The sequence below is a fragment of the Protopterus annectens genome, chromosome 6.part0, assembly GCF_019279795.1.
Source record: "Protopterus annectens isolate FY-2018-M chromosome 6.part0, PAN1.0, whole genome shotgun sequence".
Lineage (NCBI taxonomy): Eukaryota > Metazoa > Chordata > Ceratodontiformes > Protopteridae > Protopterus > Protopterus annectens.
Window position 1 is genome coordinate 272,845,066 of NC_056737.1, and position 23,953 is coordinate 272,869,018.

General features: G+C 42.9%; 1 protein-coding gene across 1 annotated transcript in view; it reads left to right on the top strand.

Annotated features, from left to right (window-relative positions):
• Positions 1-23,953, top strand: part of PALS1 (protein associated with LIN7 1, MAGUK p55 family member) — a 2,503,255-nt gene that overhangs the window by 2,033,470 nt on the left and 445,832 nt on the right. Inside the window, exons 16-17 of the mRNA XM_044074024.1 lie at positions 2,845-2,878; positions 20,548-20,573. Coding sequence (XP_043929959.1) covers positions 2,845-2,878; positions 20,548-20,573 — 60 coding nt within the window. The remainder of the gene's footprint in view (positions 1-2,844; positions 2,879-20,547; positions 20,574-23,953) is intronic.

Here is a 23,953-nt window from a genome sequence, read left to right on the forward strand (position 1 = left end):
CTAACTTGGCCCAACTCACATTCAGGCCGAAATTTTATGGCTGCCTGACCAAAACTGCTTTTTCAATGCATCTTCCTTTTTTGTGTGCTGTATTACTTTGAGAGATTTGTCTTATTTTTATTTTATTGATTTTTTCCTTTGTGTTTTCTAACTCTGTGTCTGCTGGCAATCAAGTGACCTCACCAATGGTCTTCAGCTCATTCATTTGTTAGTATCGGGCATCACCCACTTGGAGTTGAGAGCTAACTGGAGAGGCCTTCATCCAGGAAGCTGTGGATGTGATTTGTGTTCCTACATGTATATTGAAAATGAGGGTGTTTTTCTTAGTCCTAACCCCTTAGCTCTTGGCTGATATGAGCATCCAAAAGCGTCTTCTCTTCCTTCCTCTTCATGTGTGAATTTCCACCAATGCTCCAATGGCAGCTGACATCACCAGTTTAACATCTCCAAGCCATCATCTTTTCTGGTCAATATTAATTCCATGAAAGCCTCCACTTGCTTGGTGATCAGCAAGTTGAAACCACCACTCCGCCTCCCCCTACCTTGAATGGACTAGCTGACATTAACTAGTCAGTCTCACCCTCCCCCACCTAGTTCTCCACTGTCTGAGTTCAGATTGCTTGAGTCATAGTTAAGGCTTCATCCGTGTATGCTACTGAGATGGACTTTGTTCTTGTAAGTTTGAACGTTGCAGCCTGCATCGTAGACACAGAATCAGGCTCACCATAGCACAAAGTAGACTTAAAACACAATTTATTGACTGCAGTAACAAAAATAAGGTAAGCACTTTCACGTTTAACAACGCTTCATCAGGCTTACACTCCATAAGCAACTCTTAACCAAAAAAAAAAATCATCACAACTATCATTAGTGATTTTATTTTGCAAAGTATGTACTTAGACTTTGGAGTGAAGATGTTCTACCATCCAAGGAAGGATCTGCCAGACTTTCTGGCCCTGTAGTTGTTTTCAGTGTCACTTTTATTTTTTGAACTTTGGACACCTTGCTTATCCATCATGAAATTAAGACATGGGAGTTCCTTGTCTCTGATTACCATGACATGAGTAGTCTTACCATGAAACCCTGGTGCTCTCTTCAGGTCGCTGCTAATGTCCTAACATTATCTTTGTATGTCTGAGCCCACCACCGTCCCATATAAGCAAGTAGCAAGTCTCTCGATGATGGCTTCACCTTTAGAGAGTTCATCCAGAGATTCCTCTTGTTTCATGCAAAACATTTCTAAAATTAACAAAAACCTTGGCATTTTTTTTTTTGGAAACCTGGCAGTGTTTGGATGGAGCCTCTGTGGCTTTTCTGTGGATAACTTTGTTGACCATTTATGGGGAGCTTGGTTCTGAATTTGAAATTGATCATCAACTTGGTTGCCATGCTTCTATTTGAAACGCTTTGTTTCTGTGTTCCCTGTTTTGAGCAGGGCATGACCTACTTGCTAGAACATTTGAGATCATCAAATAGTTTGGCAGAAAATGCAAGCCACTCCATGAAGAAAACTTTTGAGATCACAGAGTAATTGATACCTACAGTCTGCTGTTTGTGCTGTCATCTATTCATAACCCTTTCATATTTCTGTAACATGTTCTTTTTCACATACATCATGCCTGATCTTATATTTTTAGGGTGAATAGCTTAAGTTGCTCCAATCTCTAGTCAAATTCTTACTCTTTCACCCATGCGTCATTCTGGGGTCTTTCCTCTGGACCCCTTCCAGCAGCTTGATATTCTTCTCTTGCATGATTCATACAGTTGTATGTTAATCAAGTTGTAGCCTGACCAGGATGCATTAGCACTTCACCTTTGGAACATAGTTCCTTGAGGATATGCCCTTGTATATTGCTAACAGTTTCTGCTGCCTTCTCACCCTTCTCCTCATAGTTCAATTCCAGGTCAAGTCCGTATCCCTATATCCTTTCCATGCTCTTAACCAATTATTTCTACTTCCTCCAGCTAGTACTTTGCACAAAGGTTGTTGAGGGTCAGGTGCCATATTTTTTTGTCAAAAATGAGCATCATTTAATACCTTTTTGTTTACTTAAATAGCCTTTCCAAATCCTTTCTTAGGTGCACTCCTCCATTCTCAATTTCTGCACTTGTTTATTTAGGCGTCATTGAAGAAGTTAGTTTTATTCTGCTCCATACATTTAGGGGAACCATGGTTGGTTATCTTAGAGTGCCCTGGAGTGATTCCACAGATTCTGGTCAGGGAAGAGGTTCCAGGTACTCTTATTGAATCTTGTTGGGGTTTGAAACCTCCAGTGCTTGTTAGGGTTGACGTCTCTACTAACAAAAGACAGAAGATTAAACATTCTTCTGCATGTCCCAGTAACCCTCAAAGGGAGTGGCAGGAGTTTACTTAGGGCCTGTTTAATGCATTAATTGCTTCGAAACCTCTCCGGTGGGTTTCTGTGCCTACCCCTCCCCACTTGGACTTCAGCTCCTTCCAAATGACTAGGGAATTTGATTCCTCGTATGAGGATTCAGAGTCTGATGAAGGGTCCTTGTCTTACTTTGCCCAGATGCCTTCTTTGACTTATGGCTCTGATGAAGAGGAGTCCTGAGTCTCCTTTTGAGGAGCTGTCTTTTGGGGACGCAGTTGCCAAGAATGATGGAATATTTTAAATGGGATTCTTCCCAGGTATCTACTATCCAGAAGAGATATTGTGACTCGCTTCTAGTGAACACTCCTAAATATTCCGCAGTACCTCCTGTGTTGGTTGCATTGTTGAACATCTTCATAGCTGCCTCTAAGACCCTACTGTGGTGTCCATCTCCTATTATAAGCCTTCTAAGCTTTTGCCTTCTACAAAGTTTCTGCCTTTGGGTAAGAATAGTAGGGCCATGGAGTGAATTGGAAAATGATGTATAATTTTTCCACTTTGGTCTTTAGGGGCATCAGTTACCAGACCCACATGACCAGATATGCTCTGGCCTTGATTACCCGGGCTTGTCAGATTCTGAAGCAAAGTCTTCTGATATATCTCTTTTGGGTTCTAAGTGTCAGGTGTCTCACCACTCTATCAAGTGCAGCTGTGATGCTGGTGCCTTTGGGTCTGTCTTGAGGCATTACTCTTGGCTTCCCCTGCAGTTATTACCTAAAGGCATTAAAGCCACTCTTGGCTTTGCCTGCATTTATTACCTGAAAACGTTAAGGTCAAGTTGCTGGATGCTCGTTTGGATAATAAAAATCTCTTTGGGACTTTTGCTGCTGATTTATGTCACCAAGAGAAAAAGATAAAGCTTTGCAGGACCGTAAACATATTTTTGTGTCTCCTATCCCTAAGTTCCAGAGAAGCTATCCTACTAGATCTGCTTTTGTTCACAGGCAACTTTTTTTTTTTCAAACACCTTTATTGAATTATCACTTGTGACTCAGGCAAATTTGCATACATATAAAAGTAATCAAACTATATTAACACAAACATTATACTTCACATATATTGCTATACATCATATAATCTCTGCAATATTACATAAATTGTTCCCTTCCTGCTTTTTTTAAACAAAAACATTTTCATTAGACCATCACTTACCACATCGATAATACATTTATATAAATGAAAACAAACCACACCAACACAGTCCTAGTCACCAGCATTTTACATCACAAACCATGCTGACACACACTCCCAGTTGCAAATATTATACATCACTTATAATCTACCCAGTCTTTCTCACTCAAACATTACATAGCTTATTTAAGGCCTGCTTCATTTTAGGCCCCATTCCTCCCTTGTATGTATTGTTGCCCCAATTCACTTTTTTTTCCTATGTAGTTTGCTCTTACCCTTTTCTAAAGATCTGAATTCCAGTTGTTTTATCTCTATTACTGTATTCACTACTTCCAGTATAGCTGGTTTAGATTTTGATTTCCATTTTCTAGTAATTGCTTTTTTCGCGCCCACCATTACTAGACACAGCAAAGACTTACCATGACTAGGCAATCCCTATTCTGTATCATAGCTCAGAAAAATCATCTCCCTTGTCACAACCAATCTGCCCACCAAGCATCTCCAACAGTGCATCCCACAAGGAATCCTTAAAATGTGCTAACTCACCACACTCCCAGAAAACATGCTCCCAATTACCTTTCTTCTCATTCACACCTCCAACATTTACTGTGTACCTGAGGAAAAATTCTCTGGAGTCTACTTCAGGTGTAAAAATATAGTTATAAACATTTCCAGGCAAAAATCCTAGATCTCGTAGATTTTGTTCCATATTTTGGAGACATACATATATCCTCCCATTGTTTCTTTGTGAATTGCTTATCCAGTCTCTCTTCCCAATCCTTTCTATCCTCCTCTGATTTATTCTTATAGTTATCGTGCAGTATTTTATATGCTCTACTAATTATTTATTTTTTAGTGGCAGCTTCTGTTCTAGATTCTATTAAAAACTCTACCAGTTCGGGTTTTTCATTTAAGACCCTCCTATTTCTTCCTCTTTGCCTATACTCTATCAGTCCCTGATAGGGAAGGCAATTTCTAACATGCAGTCTAAATAAATTATTAGCATCTTTCCATTCTATTATCTTTCTCTCTCCAGTTATTTGCTCCCAAGACCTTGGTTCCAGTTTTCTGTAGTAAATTCCTGCCCCCTCTTACGTGTCGTCTATATTCCTAATTGTAGTCATCCCTATCGGCCAAATCTCCTTTCTCTATTCCCGTGTTGATTTAGTTCTTAGAATGCTTTCTGCTACTTTATGTATGTAATATTCTGCATAATTATTCTCCTTAATGGCCTGCATCCAAAGTCCCAGTCTCTCCTTGTTTCTTGATCTTCCCCTCATGTTTTATCATCATCCCTTTCCACTTTGAATTATAGTTTTCTGCTTGTGCTATGTATAGGAGTTTTAACTGTGTAACTCTGAAATACCCCATTCGAATTGGGTAATCCCTTTCTGCCATATTCTATTGGAAGAATCAGTTCATCCCACTTGACTGTTGCCATCTTTCCCTCCCATATAGTCCTTCAGCTCTTTATTAATTGCTACCCACAACTTCTCCTGTGGTTAATAAAAATATACCTGACCTGTGTATAAGACTAAAGGGACTAACAACATTTTAACTGCTTGTATCTTACTGCTTATATCCATATAACAAAACTTCCATTTTCTCAGTTTTTGTATTATCTTTTGTTTAGTCTCTTACCACATATCCTTAGCTGCCACAATAGAGTCATGATGTTATGTTGCCCTATCTCACCCTCACTCATTGCTGGTTGGGTTTGACTTGGCCTTGTACAAAAGCTCGAGAGCTTCCACTGGCTCGGGGCTACACCCTAGCCCATCATACTCAGGGAAGATTACTCAGATCTCATTTGCCACTAAACAAAATTGAGTGCTTCCTAGGCAAAGTGGAATCTTTTTCCTGTTTATTGGATTGATATTACTAAAAATTTTCTGTATTGTATATTTCAAACAGTTTAGACCAGTGTTTTTTTTGTACTTTGAGAGTGTTCATTGCTGTTATTTACACTTTTCTATTGGCCGTCGTTCTACCGTTAGGCGCATCTGTTTTTTCTCCCCATCCCGGTCCCAAACTCGTTTAAATTAGAGTTTTGGGTTATTACTTTCACTTCTTGTTGGGTAGTCCATTTAAGTTAGAGGGCTCCCTTCGCCCCATTTTAATTTAGAGGGCTTTCCCCTCCTTTCCTTTCTCCCTGTCAGTTGTAGGAGTTAAGCCATTTTTAGTTAGAGACTTCTCCTGTCTTGTGGTTTGATAATTTAGAGTTAGTTTGTTGCGAGTTAACTTTATATACATATTTATATTAAAAAAAAAAAGTTGGTTTGTTTTTCCTAGTTAACGTGCTTGTTTGGTTGTTGACTGGTAGTCAAGATGTCTAAGGATGCTAGAGAATCAAAACCTTCGGGTTTTAAAAAGTGATAAATGCAATCCGAAAATGTCACTGACGGACACAACAGCTGTTTGTATTGTTTGGGTGCTGTCCACTTTCAAGAGTCGTGTTACTTCTGCCATGCTTTCAGTTCAAGGGTGTTAATAAAAAGGAAGAACAAATTAATAGTTAGAGGCTTGCTAAAAACTCCTTTTTCCGAGGCTTTAGAAGGCTTTAGAAGGGAATCGGAGTTCCTCAAAAACCACTCAACAATCCCCATCTTCCAGATCTGAAAAATCGACCAAGAGGTCATCTTCTACTGCTCCACTATCAGAGCCGACGAAAAAGCATGCCAAGGAATCCTCTTTGGACCCAAAGGTTTTCATGTCCCAAGAAATCTCCCTCTTCAGCTCCCATTGTGATTTCGGAGCCAACAGAGTTCCAGTTTAGGAGCCGGTCCCCAGTTCTGAGATCTCCTTTACTATAGTCAGTGAGGTCTCCGACTCCATCTTCTCGATCCTCCAGAAGTCTTTCGGACTATGACATGGAACAGGTGGTGAAGAGACTTTTACAGATGCCGGCACTTTCCAAGATGCTGTTAACTCCAACCCAGAGGAATTTGGAGCTGAACAACATCACTTGCTCTTCATCGATTCCTCCTCTGACCCATTATGGGGCTACGGAGCCAGAGTGCCTGGATCCGATTTTAGTGGAACTGTCTGTGCCGAGACCTGCTCTGGGATCGTCGGGCCCGACCACCACTCTGACCTCAGTTCAATCGGAATTCAAGGGGTCTAGGAGCCAACGCTCTCCCCTATCAGTTCTGGGGAGGAGAGTCGGGCTGGACAGTTGTCCGACCCGAGTCTACCTTTCAGGGCTTCGGTGCGGGTGAGCTCAGCACCTACATCGGCCTCTGAGCCCACCTCCTTGGTTCAGGGAAGGACTTCTAGTTCCTCGGTGCTGGAAACCTCCTCAGAGCAGGGTTGGGGAGCTTTCGAGGTGATGAGTGTGTTGTTACCTCAGATTGCTCCACTCTCCGGTCCAAGAACTTTTCCCCCCCAAAGTGCCAATGTCTGTCTTGCTGTCATCGCTCCCACCCAGGTGTGGAGACCCAAAGCCTCAGGATGCCCCACTTGTCGAAGCGATCTCTTCCAAAACTTTTCCAGAGTACCCCCTTGAGGAGGTCCGCAGAAGATATTATGCAAGAGGAAGCATCTAGTCTCCCCTAAGGAGTCCGTCACTTCAAACATGGACCTCAATGAGTCAGAAGGGTCCCTGTGGTCACCCTCTGAGGATGTCTCTTTTGCAGACATCCTAGAAATTCTTAAACAGAGAGGTAGCTGAAAGCCCATCAACCCTTCTGAGGATGAGTCTGTGTACCTGGTGGCGTTTGGGTCCCGCCCTTCCACCTCATGGGTGTCTCCACCTTTTGACTAACTCATGAACGTGGTCAGTCGGAAGGCGTGGGGCTCTCTGGCTTCAGTGGAACCTGTTCCTAGGAGGCCAAATAAGTTCATCACTGCGCCCTCAGGGAGTGTCTCAGTAAAGGTGTCCCAATAGATGCTATGGTGGTGGCGGCAACCACCAAGGAGGAGTTGGTGACATCCTCATCTGTCCATCCACCGAATAAAGAGTTTGGAATGATGGACAGATACAGAAGGCGTATGTTTTCTTCAGCGTCCTTTGCCCTTGGGTCACTGAACTACCTGACCATTTTCACTAGGCTTCAAAGGGGTCTCCTAAAGGAGCTAGGAGATGCTCTTCAAGGTTCTGTAGCTGCGGGGGTCTTGGACAAGGTCTCCTCCCAGCTCTCCATCTTAAACTCTGTGGTGAACTCCTCCATGCAACTTATTTCCCATGTGGCCGATGGAGCGAGTAGGGCAGCAGGTACAGGAATTTCCTTCAGGAGACATTCCGGGATTGGCTTATGCAATTTCGCAGAACCCTTCAAGTCTTGTTTTATTAACGCGCCTTTTGATGGCTCGTCTTTGTTCAGGACAAAGGTTAGAGAGACCCTAACCAAGTGCGAACAGGAGAGAAAGACTCTGCTATTGGAGTCCATTTCTCCCTCCCAACCAGACCTTATCCCAAAGGTCAGAAGGGGGGAAAAATGTGGTTTCATAAGTCCCAAAGAGCTTTCTCGGACACGTGGCGATTCTTCCCCCAGGAGCAGAGGGGGAAGTAACAATGGAAGACGCCAACCACGTGGCAGAGAGGGTCTGTAGAACGAGGGTGACAGGGATTTCTTCCATGCTAAACCCTTTCAGCGCTCTTGAGAGGAGGCCCATCTGTCCATCTCTGGAGGCAGTCTGGGTTCGCTTGTCATTGTACCCAAATGCCAAATGGGTTCGCTTGTCATTGTACCCAAATGCCAAATGGGTACAAACGATCATATCCAGAGGTTACTACATACCCTTTTCCTCTCCCCATTAGAAAAAAAAAATAACAGTCCCAGATGTTCCACCCAGTCAAAGGGATCACACAACTTTAGAGGTACAAAAGTTGCTAGAAAATAGAATCATCCAAAATGTCCCGGCAAACCAAATTGGATCCGGAACTTACTCAATGTTCTTTTTAGTTCCAAAAAAGACAGGGGACTGGAGGCCCATTCTGGATCTCAGCAGACTAAAGTCCATGAAGACGTCAAAGTTCTGTATGGTAGCACTGCATTCGATACTCCCCTTTCTTGTGAAAGACGATTGGATCTGCTTGATAGATCTCCAGGATGAGTGCTACCACATAAAAATGGACAGGTGATCCAGGAGACATTTACACTTTTGGGAGCCAGTCACTATCAATTTTGAGCTCTGCCCTTTGGTCTCACTACAGCTTCCACAGTGTTCACCAAATGCTTGGCAGTAGTTATGGTTCACTTGAGGCATCTAGGATACCGGGTATTTATGTACTTAGATGACTGGGTCCTAACCTCCATCACCAAGCATCTACTAACAGCGAGAGACACCACCATTCATCTTTGCTCTCAGCTAGGCACCACGATAAACTGTGAAAAATCTGCCTTGTTGCCATCACAACATATCGTATTTATAGGGGCAGACTTGGATATAAGACAAATTTCTCCCTGAGGGGATTCTAACCTTACGTAAAATCAAAAACGTCTTAACCAAGAAAAGAGTTCAGGTGAACGTTGTTTTGAGAGTTTTGGGTACCATGGCGGTAGCAATAACCTTGATGCCATTAGCTCGCCTGCATATGAGGTTTCTTCAGTGGCTACTATTCACCCAGTGGTCTGTGCAAGAGCTGCCCATGTCTCTCAAAAATTATCATAACAGAATCCTGCAAGAAAGACCTGCGCTGGTGGCTTCACTCCACTCATGTAAACTTAGGCCGACTGTCTTTCCAAAACCAGTAGCAACAGTGACCACGGATGCTTCTCAGATAGGGTGGGGCATTATATGGGGAAGACTGTCCAAGGTGTCTGGCAGGAAAACAAGAAACACTTACATATCCGTGTCCTAGAGATGAGAGCAGTGCTTTTGGCATTCCAGGACTCCCTTCCACTAGGAACAATTGCATTAAAACAGACAACATGTTGGTGGTGTAGTACATAAACAAGGAGGAACCAAATCGTACTCCCTATGTTGAGATGCTCAAAGAGTATAGCAATGGGCAGTCTCTTCTCAACGTTTTCTGACAGCAACGCACATCCCAGGAAAGTCCAATGTGATAGCGGACAAACTCAGCAGAGCTATTCTGATGCCTGAAGAGTGGTCCCTAAAACAAGAAGTTTAGGTAAAGATTTTCCACAAGTGGAGCTAGCCTTGCTGCTACCCTTTTACCACGTCCATGAATGCCAACTGCAGCAGCTACTTTGCCCTGATCACCCCTCTGGGGGAGTCACCAAGGGATGCACTTGTACACAATTGGCCCCATGGTCTCCTCTATGCCTTTCCCCAGTTTTCTCTGATCTCCAAAGTCCTTCAGAAAGCCAGCACATTGAGGAGCAGTTTGATACTCATTGCCCCACACTGGCCTTGTCAGATTTGGTTCTCCTTCCTATGGCCCCATCTCCAGGAGGAGCCATGGATTCTGGACCCAGCTACAGACCTCCTGACTCATCTGTCAGGGTCACTCCATTCATCACTTCATACCCTCAAATTGACAGCTTGGCTGCTCCAGTTCCATATGTAGCCAGGCTTCCCGATATTTCCCCTGCAGTGAAACATATTTTTATTTCATCTCATATGTCTTCAACCAGAAAACTGTATTTTAGCAAATGGAAAAGATTTTCCCGTTGTGCTCTCAACAACCATATTGATCCTTTTACTGCCCCTATAACAGCTGTATTAGACTTCCTAGCTAAGCTTTTGATGAAGCTGCAGCAGTTACTGTTAGAGTTCAATTAGCCACTATATCAAACTATCATATGGGTTAAATGGGACAAAACATGTCCCACAGGCTTTGCAAAGCCTTTTTGACAGGTACTTTTTCTGCTAAGACCACCAGTAAAAGAGCCACAAGCACCATGGGACCTAAACTGTGTTTTATCTACCCTGATCTTTTTCTCCTTTTGAACCTGCATCAGCATGCGAGCTAAAGTTCTTAACGTGAAAGACTATCTTCTTGGTAGCCATCACGTGTGCTAGATGGGTATCAGAACTTCAAGCATGATCAATACGTCCCCCTTACATGTTTTTTCACAATGACAGAGTTTGCCTGTGAACGAACTCTTCTTTTGTCCAAAAAGTTTGTTCAGAAATGAATTTAAACCAATCCATTGACTTACCTGTCTTTTTCCCTAATTATGGCAACAAGTCGGAGTACAAATTACACCAGTTAGATGTACACAGACAGCTACGTTTCTATCTGGACAGAATAAAGGGGTTTAGGAAATCAGACCAGCTGTTTGTATCCTTCTCAGATAAAAAGAAAGGTCCCCCATATCGAAGGTCACGCTGTCTAAGTGGCTTACCGACTGTATAACATTCACATACAAATCTCAGAATAGCGAACGTCCAGGGAAAGTAAAAGGTTCATAGGTTTAGTACTAAGCTAACTGCCCTTGTGAGACTCAAACCCTGCACCTTGTGTTTGTAAGGCAAACACCTTAACCATTAGGCCATCCTCCCAAAGCAACCTCATCAGCTTTTCAAGCAAGACTACCCATGGATTCATTTTGTGCAGCAGCAACATGGGTAAAAGCCTCATATCTTTATCACTCATTACAAAGTTGATTTGGCCTCCAGGAATAGGACCTCTTTTGGGTCCACTGTTCAAAGTGTATTTTCCCTTGAGCCACCCAAGAAACAAGGTGCTAGGGGTGCTGTCCCAACCAGCAGTGAATGAAGGTGAGATAAGACAACATAACATTAAGAAGTTATGTATTCACCATAGCGTTCCATGTTTTTGTTGTCAATATCGTCTTCATTCTTGTGTCCCACCCTCCTTCCCCCACCTTTGCTCCTGAAGGATCAAGTGTTTTTTTGGAAATTGGCTACGATGTCTCTGAATCTCTTATTAGTCTCTTTTGGATATGGTTACATGTTAGAGATAATAACTATAGCATCTGTAAACAAGATCTGGGTAATCTTCCCTGAGCATGAATGGGATAAGGTGTAGCCACGAGCTGATGGAAGCTCTCGAGCTTTTGTATAAGGCCGAGTCAGAACCAATTCTCGGTTCTGAACCCAACCAGCAATGAATGAAGGCGAGATGGAACGTTATCATGAGTACATAACTTCTTATTGTAATCCATATTCCTAAATATTTCATTTTATCATGTCTCCGTAATTATGGGTATTCCTGAACCATTTCATTATGTGGGTGCATAATTTACTGCTATTGCCTTTGTTTTAGCTTCATTAATTTTGTATCCTGACAAGATTTGAAACTGTCTCACAATGTTCCACAACACTGTAATGTATTTTTCTTTTTTGTGAGGTACAAAATAATATTGTCTGCAAATAAAACCAGCTTTTCTTAACTACCATACCAATTATATCCTTGAATTTCTGAGTCCCTTATTTTCTTTGCAAGTGCTTCTAAATATAATGCAGATAATAAAGGGGAAAGAGGACACACCTGCCTGGTTCCTCTGCTCAAGTACAAATTATCAGAGAAGACTCCACCCAATTTAATTTTCACCTCCGATCCCTCATATATTCTCTTAATCAACCTTATAATTTATCCTCTTAATCAATCTTATAATTTATAATTTTTTTTCAGGAAATGATGATCATGTTTCACTGTTGCAGTCATTACTCTTGGGTTATCCTGCTGGCAGGCGACCCGCGGTCGGCCAGAATTCCAAAGTCTAGGTCCGGTGTCGGTTGCTGTCGCCTCTTCTCTAACGTCAGTGCGCCAGGGTATAAAAGATGCAGCCGACATTTTCTTTAGTCTTGCTTGCCGCGCGGTGCCCGAAGCAAAAGCAGTTCGCAAGTGCCGGTCAGCCGACTCCTGAGATTTTCGCAGACGAATTTCAGATCTGAAATCTTCATTAAATCAAGTACCCCGTTGGGAAAACTTTTTTCTTGCTCCAGACCGATGTCAGAAAAGGTTAACAATTGTATTTCTTGTGGGAAGCAAATACCTCATAAGGATTATCACTCTTACTGTATTCCTTGCCTAGGCCCTGATCATAACGTTGCTAGCTGTCGTTTTTGTGCTAGATTCAACAAACGCACTATTAAGCATCGCTTTGATTTTGTTTATTACTTTGGCCGAAAATTCAATGACATAATGCCATCAGAACAGCCGACGACCGGAGTTTCTAAAAAATGCAAGGAAAAAGAGGAGGACAGGCATCCGAGATCCAAAACCGACGAGGCTTCTGCTAAGCCAGTCGCCGGTTCTCAGTGAGGCGCTTTCACAGCCCCTGACACCCACTACCTCAGAGCCACAGGCTGCTGATGACTTCCACGTGGAGCCAGCTAGGTCTCTGGATACTCAGGGTATTGGACACTCGGAAATCTTTCCCTCAGATGGGTCCAGAGCCGCTGAGCAGGCATCGGCTTCTGAAGGTGTTTTCAGACCTACACAGTTATATGTAAAGCCTACTTCAGTTTCAAAAGCAAAGATTACAGCAGCTTTAAAGACAAAGAAACAAGTACAGCATTCTTCAGAACAGACTTCCATGCCTAAAAGACAGATGCTCAAAATGGCCGAAGACCTTATTACCTTGATCAGGGGTTCCCATCCCCCACCTAACAAAAGGCCTAGGCAAGAGACAGACTGTGACTCTTCAGATCAGGTTTCCATTTCCTCTGACTCCTCTTCTGTACAGGAATACTCTCTTCCTCCCTATGAGGATTCTGATGCTGAAGAATCCATTCCTTCAGCCTCTCCTCCTGAGGATTTTTCTTTTGGGGAAACCCTGCATACCATGAGGGAACACTTCCACTGGGAGAGCCAAGTTTATTCCGAATCAAAGAAAAGGCTCAGAGATTTTCTTTTACTTCCTCAGCGCAGGCCTCTTGCTATTCCCCCTGTGCTAGACATTGTAGATGATGTATTCTCAGAGTCTGGCCTTTCTCCAGATTCCTTACCTCCAGCTCCTGTTAAGGCAGACAGCTATTACAGGGTTCCTGATTCTCATAAATTTCTTTATAAAAACCCTACTGCTGACCCAGAAACTATTTCTCAGGGTCCCAAGGGAGTTAAGGCCGCTACTGCTAAAAACCCTGTTCCTTCTGACAGGGACTCAAGGGCACTAGACAGATGGGAAAAAAGGTTTACACTTCTACTTTGGCTGTGAGGGCTTTAAATTGTCAATTTCATATGATTAAATATCGGCAATACTTAACGTCACTGTTGAAACAGAAAATGTTGACTAATTCTGATTGTACAGAAAATAAGGAAATACAGGATTTATTGCATGCAACTGAACAAGTGGGAAAGCATACATTGCAATGTGGTTTTGATTCTCTGGAGGCCTCCTGCAGGGCCGCAGTTACGGGTTCTGTCATGAGGAGGCACGCTTGGTTAAAGGAACAAAATCTGCCTGATCATGTTAAAGCAAAATTATTAGATGCTCCATTACAGCACAATACTTTATTTGGTGTTAAAACAGAGGAGGTTTTGAAGAAAATGGAGGACAAAGTGAAATCTATGCAAACAGTAAAGGATTTCTTACAGTTTCAGCCACCAAAATTTAGCAGGAACTGGCCTGCAAAGAATTGGTCCTTTCCAGTGTCGGACAGGCCACAAAGAGGCAGATACAGACGTCCCAGAGGCAGATCCCAGCCCCAGGGCTCATACAGGCCAAAACAGTGGGGTGCTTCTTCCTCCAAAACTGGAGAAGACAAAGCACAGCCATACAGGAAACAGTCCCAATGACTTGCCTCTGCCAGCACCAAGCACTTATCATCTTGTAGCCCCCTTGGGGGGAAAACTAGCACTTTTCTCTCAAAATTGGCACATGATCACCCAGGACAAATGGGTATTGAATATAGTGTCCCAGGGCTACAGGTTCCACTTTCACACCCTGCAAAAGGCAAAAGGTATGCCAAACCTGCCACACAATCAATGGGCAGAAGCACAAAAACAAGTTTCAAGCCGTATGCAAGTCAGGGCCATTCAGCAAGTACCACAGCAAGCGCAGGGACAAGGATTCTACTCAAGACTTTTCCTAGTCCCCAGAAAGGACAAAACCTGGAGACCAATACTGGACCTGTCTGTTCTAAACACGTTTCTGGACTTTCCAAAATTCAAAATGTTAACTCTGCAGCAGCTTCTGCCCATGCTGGGGCAAGAAGGTTTGGCTTGTAACTTTGGACTTAAAAGAGGCATACCTGCATATACCAGTCAGACAATCTTGCAGAAGATACCTCAGATTCATAGCTGGCTCAATGCACTACCAATTCGCTGCACTGCCCTTTGGCTTATCTACTGCGCCCAGGGTCTTCACAAAATGCCTGGCACCAGTAATTGCATTTTGCAGGCAAAGTGGAATTCAAATTTATCCCTACTTGGACGACTGTCTTATACAAGCAGAGAACAAGGATACTCTACTAAAGCATCTGGCGTTCGTAAAAAGATTATTTGCCTAGGGTACACAATAAACGAAATTGAAACTAGTACCCTCTCAAGAGATAATATTCCTGGGTGCAAGCTTAAATACAACTGCCCAGATGGCTTATTTCACGCCAGACAAAGACAACTAACTTCTTACTTCAAAATGTTGGCAACAAAGACCCAATTATCTGCAAGAAAAATTCTGCAGGCTTTGGGCTTCATGGCATCCTGCATACTGCTAATTCCATATGTCAGACTGCATGTGAGGAAACTTCAATGGTACCTAAAAAGTGTCTGGACTCAACATTGTCATAACCTGGAAACATTAATTACCCTCATTCCTTGCCTGCAACAGGAGTTTTGATGGTGGGCTCATGCCTGTCACCTCAACAAGGGACAGTCTTTCACTCTACCCACAGTCAGGCAGACAATAACAACAGATGCATCAGACTATGCCTGGGGAGCACACATGGCAGGAAAATGTATTCAGGGCACATGGCCCACAAGCCAAATGCATCTACATATCAATCAAAAAGAGATGCTAGCTGTTCAGAATGCCCTGACAGCCTTCAAGGATTTACTCCATCCAGGACAACTACTGATAAGGACGGACAATACTACAGTCATGTGGTACATAAACAAGCAGGGAGGAACACATTCCTACCCCCTCTGCGGACAAGCCATGATGTTATGGAACATAGCATTGACTTTATCAAGTACACCTGCAAGCACAATTCCTGTCAGGAAAGAACAATACTCTGGCAGACTAACTAAGCAGAAACCTTACGGATCCCCACAAATGGAAACTGGATCCACTAGTCTTCAGCATGATAACAAAGGAATGGGGATGCCCAGACATAGATCTATTTGCCTCCCCTCACAACTGCCAACTACAGAAATTCTGCACAAGGACTTATCACAAGCAAGCATGGAAAGGGGATGCTCTGTGATTCAGCTGGAAAAGTCTAACAGCATATGCCTTTCCTCCTCTGCCTTTCCTCCCCAAGGTACTCCTAAAGGTCAGACAAGAGAAGCAAAGAATGATCCTGATTGCCCCAGACTGGCCACACCAGCACTGGTACCCAATCCTAAAACACTTGTCTCAAGGCCCAGCCTGGACACTGCCTCTTATCCCTCACTTACTGACCCAGCGAAACAATCAGATTCTGCACAGCCAACTCAGGACCCTAAATATGGCAGCATGGCGGATAATGTAACCATTCAAAACACTCCTCTCTCTAAAGCAGTGATGGATGTTATTTTGGAGGCCAGGAGGCCCAGTACCAGAAAATCTTATGCAGACAAATGGAAAAGATTCTGTGCTTGGAACCAGGCACAAGGATTTGATACATCTGTACCAAATATTCCTCTGATTTTACAATACCTAACTGAGATGCTGAACAAAGGCCTATCCTTTTCATCAATTAAAATTCATGCCTCGGCCATTTCAGCTCATTACAATACAGAACCTCCTATTTTTTCCCATCCATTGATAAGGCAGAGGGGCCAAAAACATATGACCTCCAAGAAGAGCCCCAATACCTGCATGGGACCTCAATTATGTCTTGGAAAAACTCACACTGCCGCATTTTGAGCCAGCCAATACAGCTGATATAAAGTTTTTATCTTGGAAAACAGCTCTGCTCCTAGTAATAACATCTGCAAGATGAGTTTCAGAGTTACAGGCACTCATAGGTGTGGAACCTTTCATCATTTTCCACCCAGACAGGGTTTCTCTAAGAATGAACCCTACATTTATGCCTAAGGTAGTGTCCAGTGTGGCCCTCAACCAAACTATTCATCTACCTACCTTTTATCCAAACCCACAGAATAAGGATGAGAGACTTCTGCATTCTTTGGACATACACAGACAACTACGCTTCTACTTGGACAGAACTAAAGCTTTCAGAAAAACTGAGCAACTTCTAGTGGCATATGCTGCAGCATCTCAAGGAAAGCCTATCTCAAAACAGACTTTTTCAAAATGGATAGGCCACTGCATTCGTTTCTGCTACTCACAACATGGCAAATCAGTGCCCAAGGCCACTAGACCTCATTCTACCAGGGCAGCAGCCACTTCAGCAGCCTTTCTCAGAGGAGTACCAACCAAAGACATTTTAGAGGCTGCAACTTGGAGTTCAGTGCACACTTTTACAAAGCATTACCATTTACCTCTCTACTCTAAATCCAGAGCAGGCTTCGCCACTGCAGTTTTGCAAGGCCTTATAGCCTCTCCTAATCCTCTTTAGGACCAGCCACCCAGCCTTAGCTTTGAGATTCAACCCAAGAGTAATGACTGCAACAGTGAAACACGATGAACATAGTACAGTTGTGTACCTACCATAAATGTAGATGTTCGAGTGTATTCACTGTTGCAGTCCAGGTTACCCACCCTCCATCCCCCTCTTTGCTGGGACTTACTTATACTTCTCTACCTTATAGAACCTATGTGGTGTATTTGCTTGTACATGAAGGAAATGTTTTACTGCATGCATAATTATTGGCATAATATTGGGGGCACCTGACATCTGGGGCAAGAAAAACTGAAGAAAATGGCATTGGCTGCATCTTTTATACCCCTGGCGCACTGACGTCAGGGAAGAGGCGACAGCAACCGACGCCGGACCTAGACTTTGGAATTCTGGCCGACCGTGAGTCGCCTGCCAGCAGGATAACCCAAGAGTAATGACTGCAACAGTGAATACACTCTAACATCTACATTTATGGTAGGTACACAATTGTACTTTCACAGACAACCTTGTCAGGCCACTAATGGCAGGAAGGCTGGTAAATGAGCTGCTCCTGCTGAGTCTTCTCAGGCTTCTGTGTCTCAGATGCCTCATTTATCTGACAAGCCTTGCTTCTCTTTGACACTTTGCCCCCCCCCCCCCCCAACCCTCAGACAGGTTCCTTTGTCCCTACAGCTCTCCATCTGTCTTATAAACTGGCAACTCATCACCTCAGATTCTTAGATTCTGTCCTTCATCCATCAGGGTTACTTCATGGTCTGGAAGTCTCTCCGTCCCTTTTTCAGCGATTCCTCAGCCTTCTTGAGAGCAGCTTCCCCATTTCTCAGAGGTTTTTCGGTCCTGGTGGACCAGAGAACTTATCAGCCTGTCCCTCCTTCCCAAATAAGAAAAGGATTTTACTCCAGTGTGTTCTTAGTTCCTTGAGGGGAAGGCTGTTGGAGGCCTATTCTAGATATCTCCTTACTCAGCACCTTTCTCAAGGCTTCTTATCAGATGCTTTCTATTCAAACCTTATTTCCTCTGTTGCTCTCCCAGGCCTTTCTGGTGTCTTTGGACTGAAGGATGTTTACCTTCATATTCCTGTTCACCCTCTTTTCTGGAAGTTTTTACATTTCTCTGTTTTTTCCTCTCATTTTCAGTACTCTGCTTTGCCTTTTGACTTCTGTACTGCCCCAAGGGTATTCACAAAATGCCTAGCTCCTGCATTTGCCTTTTGCAAACTCAAAGGCTTTCAGATTTTGACTTATTTAGATGGCCTATTCATTCAGGCTCCTTCTCCCAGTTGCCTGTTACAGGCTGTAGAGTTCATCATATCTCTCCTTCAAAGTCTGGGGTTCACGATCGACTGTGTCACAGGATCATGTGCATCTGGGCTGCAGGATGCAGACAGTACCAGTGTTGGTCTCTCCATCTCCAAAGATTCTCCCCGGGATTCATGACGCTTGGTGCAAGGACGGTTTTAGCCTTGCGCCGAGCATCCTCCTTACAGATGGTGCAGCCGCACCCTAAGAATATTTATGAGTGAGTGCTGCCGCACCCTCGACATGCACAGGAAACGTGTGCGAGTGCAGGTGGCATATTTAAGTGCTCTACGGAGGCTTAAACATGCCCCACAGTTGCACAACCTACAATGCTTACTATTAGAACCCGCCTCTAATAGTAAGCAATTAATTCAGTGTCCATGGATACTGAAATGTATGCTAAGCATACAATAGTGTCCACGAACACTGAAATAAAATCAAAGTAGCAAACACACAAGCACGTAGTGGAATGTTGAGCCCCTGTCCCTAGAACTATCGCAATTAGATTCCCTGTGTCCCTATTTTACATTTGTATTGCTTCATTATTGAAAGTGTAAGTGAAGCGCAGCATGTTTGCACGTCACTGCCCTCTGCTTAGCGTAGCTTACACATCAAAATCATCCAAATAGAAAAAAAACATGCGGAATCAACGTTAACGTCAATAGTGTAGTGGTTACAGCATCCGCCTAACGAACAGGCATTCACGGTTTGAGTCCCTCTATAGCACATATCATTTTCCATGTGGAATGTGTATGTGAACATATTTGTACATCTTTTTGCTGTATAACCTACATAACAACATGGAAATGTGAACTGGAGTACTGCATAAAATGTTTAATGTCATTTAATCAAAGTGGTAGTGTCATAATGAATAAGGCACTAGTAAGCATGTGTAAGCAAAAATAAGCAGTAGTAAACATATATAAGTACTAGTAAGCAAGTCTAAGTGCATTTGCGTGGGTGTAAGCAGTGCCCACACACACTAAGCATAGTAGAAGCTAACTGAATTTAAGAAACTGCAATCAGAAGATAGCACAGCCTACTGTCGCGCAAACACGCTCACACCTGCTCACACCCGCTCACAACTGCTTAAAAGTGCTTTACTCACTCTATCCAATTGCCCTTGTTCTGCCCAGTAACAGAATAAATGGCCTCTGCAAAGGTCAAACCCAGGACCCTTCACACCACAGCCAATGTGATTTACCACTAAGCCATGGCAGATATACATAAATCTGATGTTATCACAAACATCGTCCAGCACAGTCATGCAACAGCATAAGAAATGTATATAATTATGTAGATGTATGTGCATGTGTATGTACAGATATACAATACATATATATATATATATATATATATATATATATATATGAAGAATGAACATTGTGACAATAAAGCATACAAAAAGAATGAGAAGGAAATCAACAGCAACTCCAGTATTATTTAGTGCTGTCATCTTATGTCATATCAAGCTGGGCAGGGGTGAGCAGATCACTGCTACTGAAACCACAGGCAGGACACTACCAGTGGGAGTAACATTGTCGATCTGCTAAGTCTACTTTACAATTACAGGGAAGTCCCTGCTGGGACTACCCAAAAATTGCTAGGTTGTGTGGACTTCCGACCATTACACAAGCAAGGGGCAGATATGTTCAAGGACCAAATGGGAGAGCCTGATGATACATGGGTTGGGACAACATACATGTAGGGTCCCTAACGCTGGGGAGAGGGCAATGTGTGGAGGTGTGTTATGGCTGTGATAGCAAACGGAGAATGGATGGTTTGCGTATATGTCGAACTCTGGTGGAGTGGAGGAACCATGGGTATGAAATTATGGATCCAGGCGTGTCAGGGTTGGATGGCCTGGTTCTAATTGGACCGCCTCGTGGAGGTCAGCGAGTTCGTTATAAGTATATATGCATACACACATACATACATCTATATGTAGAAGTACATTCCTTGTACCACATTCATTCCTTTTGCAGATATAAATAATATGAAAGTGCCCCTACAAACCTCGACAGTAGATAGAATAATAGGTTGTGCATAAGAGGGAAAGGATGAATGTGCAAATATGCGGAAGTGTGTACTTTGAAGTCAATGTTGTTCTCAAAAAATAAAATGTGAGGACTTTCTCACTGTGAGATAGTGGAATCATTCCTGTGATCTGCCAGCTACGGCAGCGCCAATTACTAAACCGGTCTGTTTGTAATATAATTTCACCAAACTCGTACATTATTAGCTTTCATGTGTAACGTGTGTGTTACCACATTGTCATAGTTATTAATTTATTGTAGTGTCTTGTTAATGGGAGTAATAAAGTATAGAGTCTAATCTTGAAATAAAGACATGTGTGTCCCAGGTGGGACAACCCAAAAATTGTGAATAGTGTCCTATTGGTCACTCAATTCACCAATGTTTGTGGACTAAAAGGTTGGGACGTCTGAGGATACATGGAGTGAGTCAACCCATGGGATGGGTCTACAGGAGTAGGGAGTGGCCAATGTGTAGTGTTGTGGGTACACCGTGTATCCAACTGGAGAATGGATGACTGCTGTGTCAGTGAAGTGTTGTGGTGGGTGTTTGGGGAACTAGGATCCATGGGTATATATGCAAATGAAGCAGCACAGCAATAGTATAGTGGTTAGAGAATCCGCCTAATGAACAGACATTCCCGGTTCGGATCCCACTGCAGCACATACCATTTTCCATTGGTAATCTGTATATGATCATATTTTGACATCCGTCTGCTGTATAACCTGCATAATAACAATTAAAAGTGAAATGGAGTGAAGTGTCAGTGTCATAATGAATATGGCACTAGTAAGCAGGTTTACGCATAAATAAGCAGTAGTAAACGTATATAAGCACCAGTAAGCATGTTAAGTGTGTTTGCACAGGAGTATGCATTGCCTACACCGATTAAGCAAAGTAGAAGCTAACTGAGTGTAAGAAACTGTAACCGGAGTTTAGCATTGCTTAGCTCTGCACACACCCGCTCACAACTGCTTTAAAGTGCCTTAATCACTCTATACCCAACAGCTCGTGTTCTGCCCAGCAACAAAATAAACAGCCTCTGCAAGGCTAGAAATTTGGACCCTGTACACCACAGTAGTTAACCACTATGCCATGATAGCAATACATATAAAGGAGGTATCAGCAAACTAATCCTCACCACAGGGAAATCAAATCAAACGTGAACTGAATCTGTGTACAGTGTAATGTTCTATAACCCGCCACAGACCATAAATATGTGAATTGGAGTACTGCAGTAAACATAGAGTTGAGGTGTCACTGTAATAAAGTTTTGAAGTCTTCAGGACCCCATATGGTGCATGTACACATGAATCACGGATACCAGACATATATCTAACCTGTAATGAGTAATACATCGTTGACAAATGGCAAATATAATGCTAGATAACCAATAAGCAATGCTAACCACAGCACAGCCCAACTAAGTAATTGTAAGCAGTGTGTAGGGAAGCCAATACAATATGCCCACAGGTACACCTCTTTAAGCAGTGCCAACCTGAAGTAAGCAGGTGTGCCCATAGCTTAGCCTTTTCAGAACAGGCCAATTACGGAAAAGTGCAGGAATCCGGTCCTACTTAAACCAAAGAGGTGCGAATACGGCTCATAACTGGTTGTAGCATCCCAAAGGCACTCGCTTTAGAGCGCAGCGCTGGGGCATCCAGGAGTCCAAATTCATGGTATGGCTCCTGGTAAAGCACCATGACAGGAGACAACTGCGGGGCCAGAACCAGGGCTCGCAGTACAAAATGGAGGCCTGAGACAGTCTCGCCCATGACCTCACTAGTGCCACTGGTATCCCGCGGACTGGTGAGCAGGTCAGGCACCACCATGTAGACCTGAAGTGCCGGAGGGGGGATGTCCTGGAACAGTGGATCCAGGAAGCAAGGCAGATGCAGAATGCCCCAGAACTGAGTAAGTACGACTTCCACTACATAGTTAATAATTGCCTTGCTTGAGTATACTAATGATAGGTATGACTAAATATCACTGTACTTCTCTGACAGCTGCAGATGAGTGTGCTTCGAACCAGCAAGCCTATGATACTAGGCTGAAAAAGGATGCGCCACGAGGCAGGTTAGTAAATAGCCTGCATGTACTGTCATAACAAATAAATGTAAGAGCCTCAAAGTGTTGTACCAGTATACAGAATTGTGTAATATGCTGCGAATAAAGGTGTAGCCCCTGCATTGCTTCTGTTTACTCTGCAGTCATATGTTGTACTGTTGCAGTTATTAAATAGTACTTTTGTAGTAAGCAGTGTTACCCACACTGTGGTATGCAGATAAAATGTGTATGAAGTGCTGTATAACAATGTTGGAAGTGCAAACAGGTCAGTCATATTAGACAAAATACATTGCAAAGCCTCACAACAAATGCCTGATAGTATAGTGTACAGTGATCTTAACTGTAATGCTTTTGTCACAAACAGCAGGGCTTTGGATCCCAGGAGCGCTAGTAAGTTGTATGCATAATCATTCCACGCAACTGCACTGTTTGTTAGAATGTTCAGAGAGAAAGCTCTATGCATATTTACACTTAACTGTACAGATTTTGCTAGAATGCTCAATTAGAGAGTGGTATGCATATTCATACCCCTCAACTATTCCAATCTGCCCAGTATGTCCTGATAAATGGCCCACATCTCCTGCCTTTTGCCCTGTTCCCCTTACAAATTAGTGTGATGATCCAAGAAATGTAGGCAGCTGTTAATGACTTATAACTGATAGTCAGCATTGTACATAGTCAGAGAATGTACATGCAAATATAACTGTCATCCCAGCATCTCACGCAAAGTGTATGTGAGCAGTCTCAAAACATGTTGCATTAACACCTGCATCTTGTCAAGCCTGAATGTAAGGCACAAGTCCCGTACATACTAATCTACAAACATACCATTGTACAATAGAATGCCATTGGGTAGTGTAATAATACATGTAAGGGACAAACCACTGCAGTGACTACGAATGTTGTGAAAACTACAAGGATTTATTAGTTGTTAATGGAACTCTCTCACCCCTACCATATGTGCAAAAAGAACCAGTTTACACAACTCATTTGGTATGTCTACACTCCTAACCTTTGTTGGGACATATGTCCTATTGGTTTATAAATATTCACATCTGTTTCTATGCATGTGTCATGTTAAAATACTCCCATATTGGTGGCCTCTTTCCATCAATGAAACCTGCATGTTGTTGTAATGGCCACTGTTTACCCATATATGCATATGTTCTGCCTGCTCTGCAGCTATTTTATATCTGGCCTTCCCATACGAGCTATGTTGTAGCATTTTTAAGGCAGATATGGGTTAGTAATAGTCAACAGCATTCACGATTAGTTATAACATATTTGAATTTGATGGGAATTTATATAGGCAGAACACGGGAACAGCGATGGGAGCAGCCTTTGCCCCAGTTTATGCCAACTTATTTATGGGGCTAGTGGAAAATACTTATATTTATAGTCATGAGTTTTATAGGAGACATGTTAAGTATTTTCGATTTATAGATGACTTAATTTTCATTTGTGAAGGGGGAAGAATAC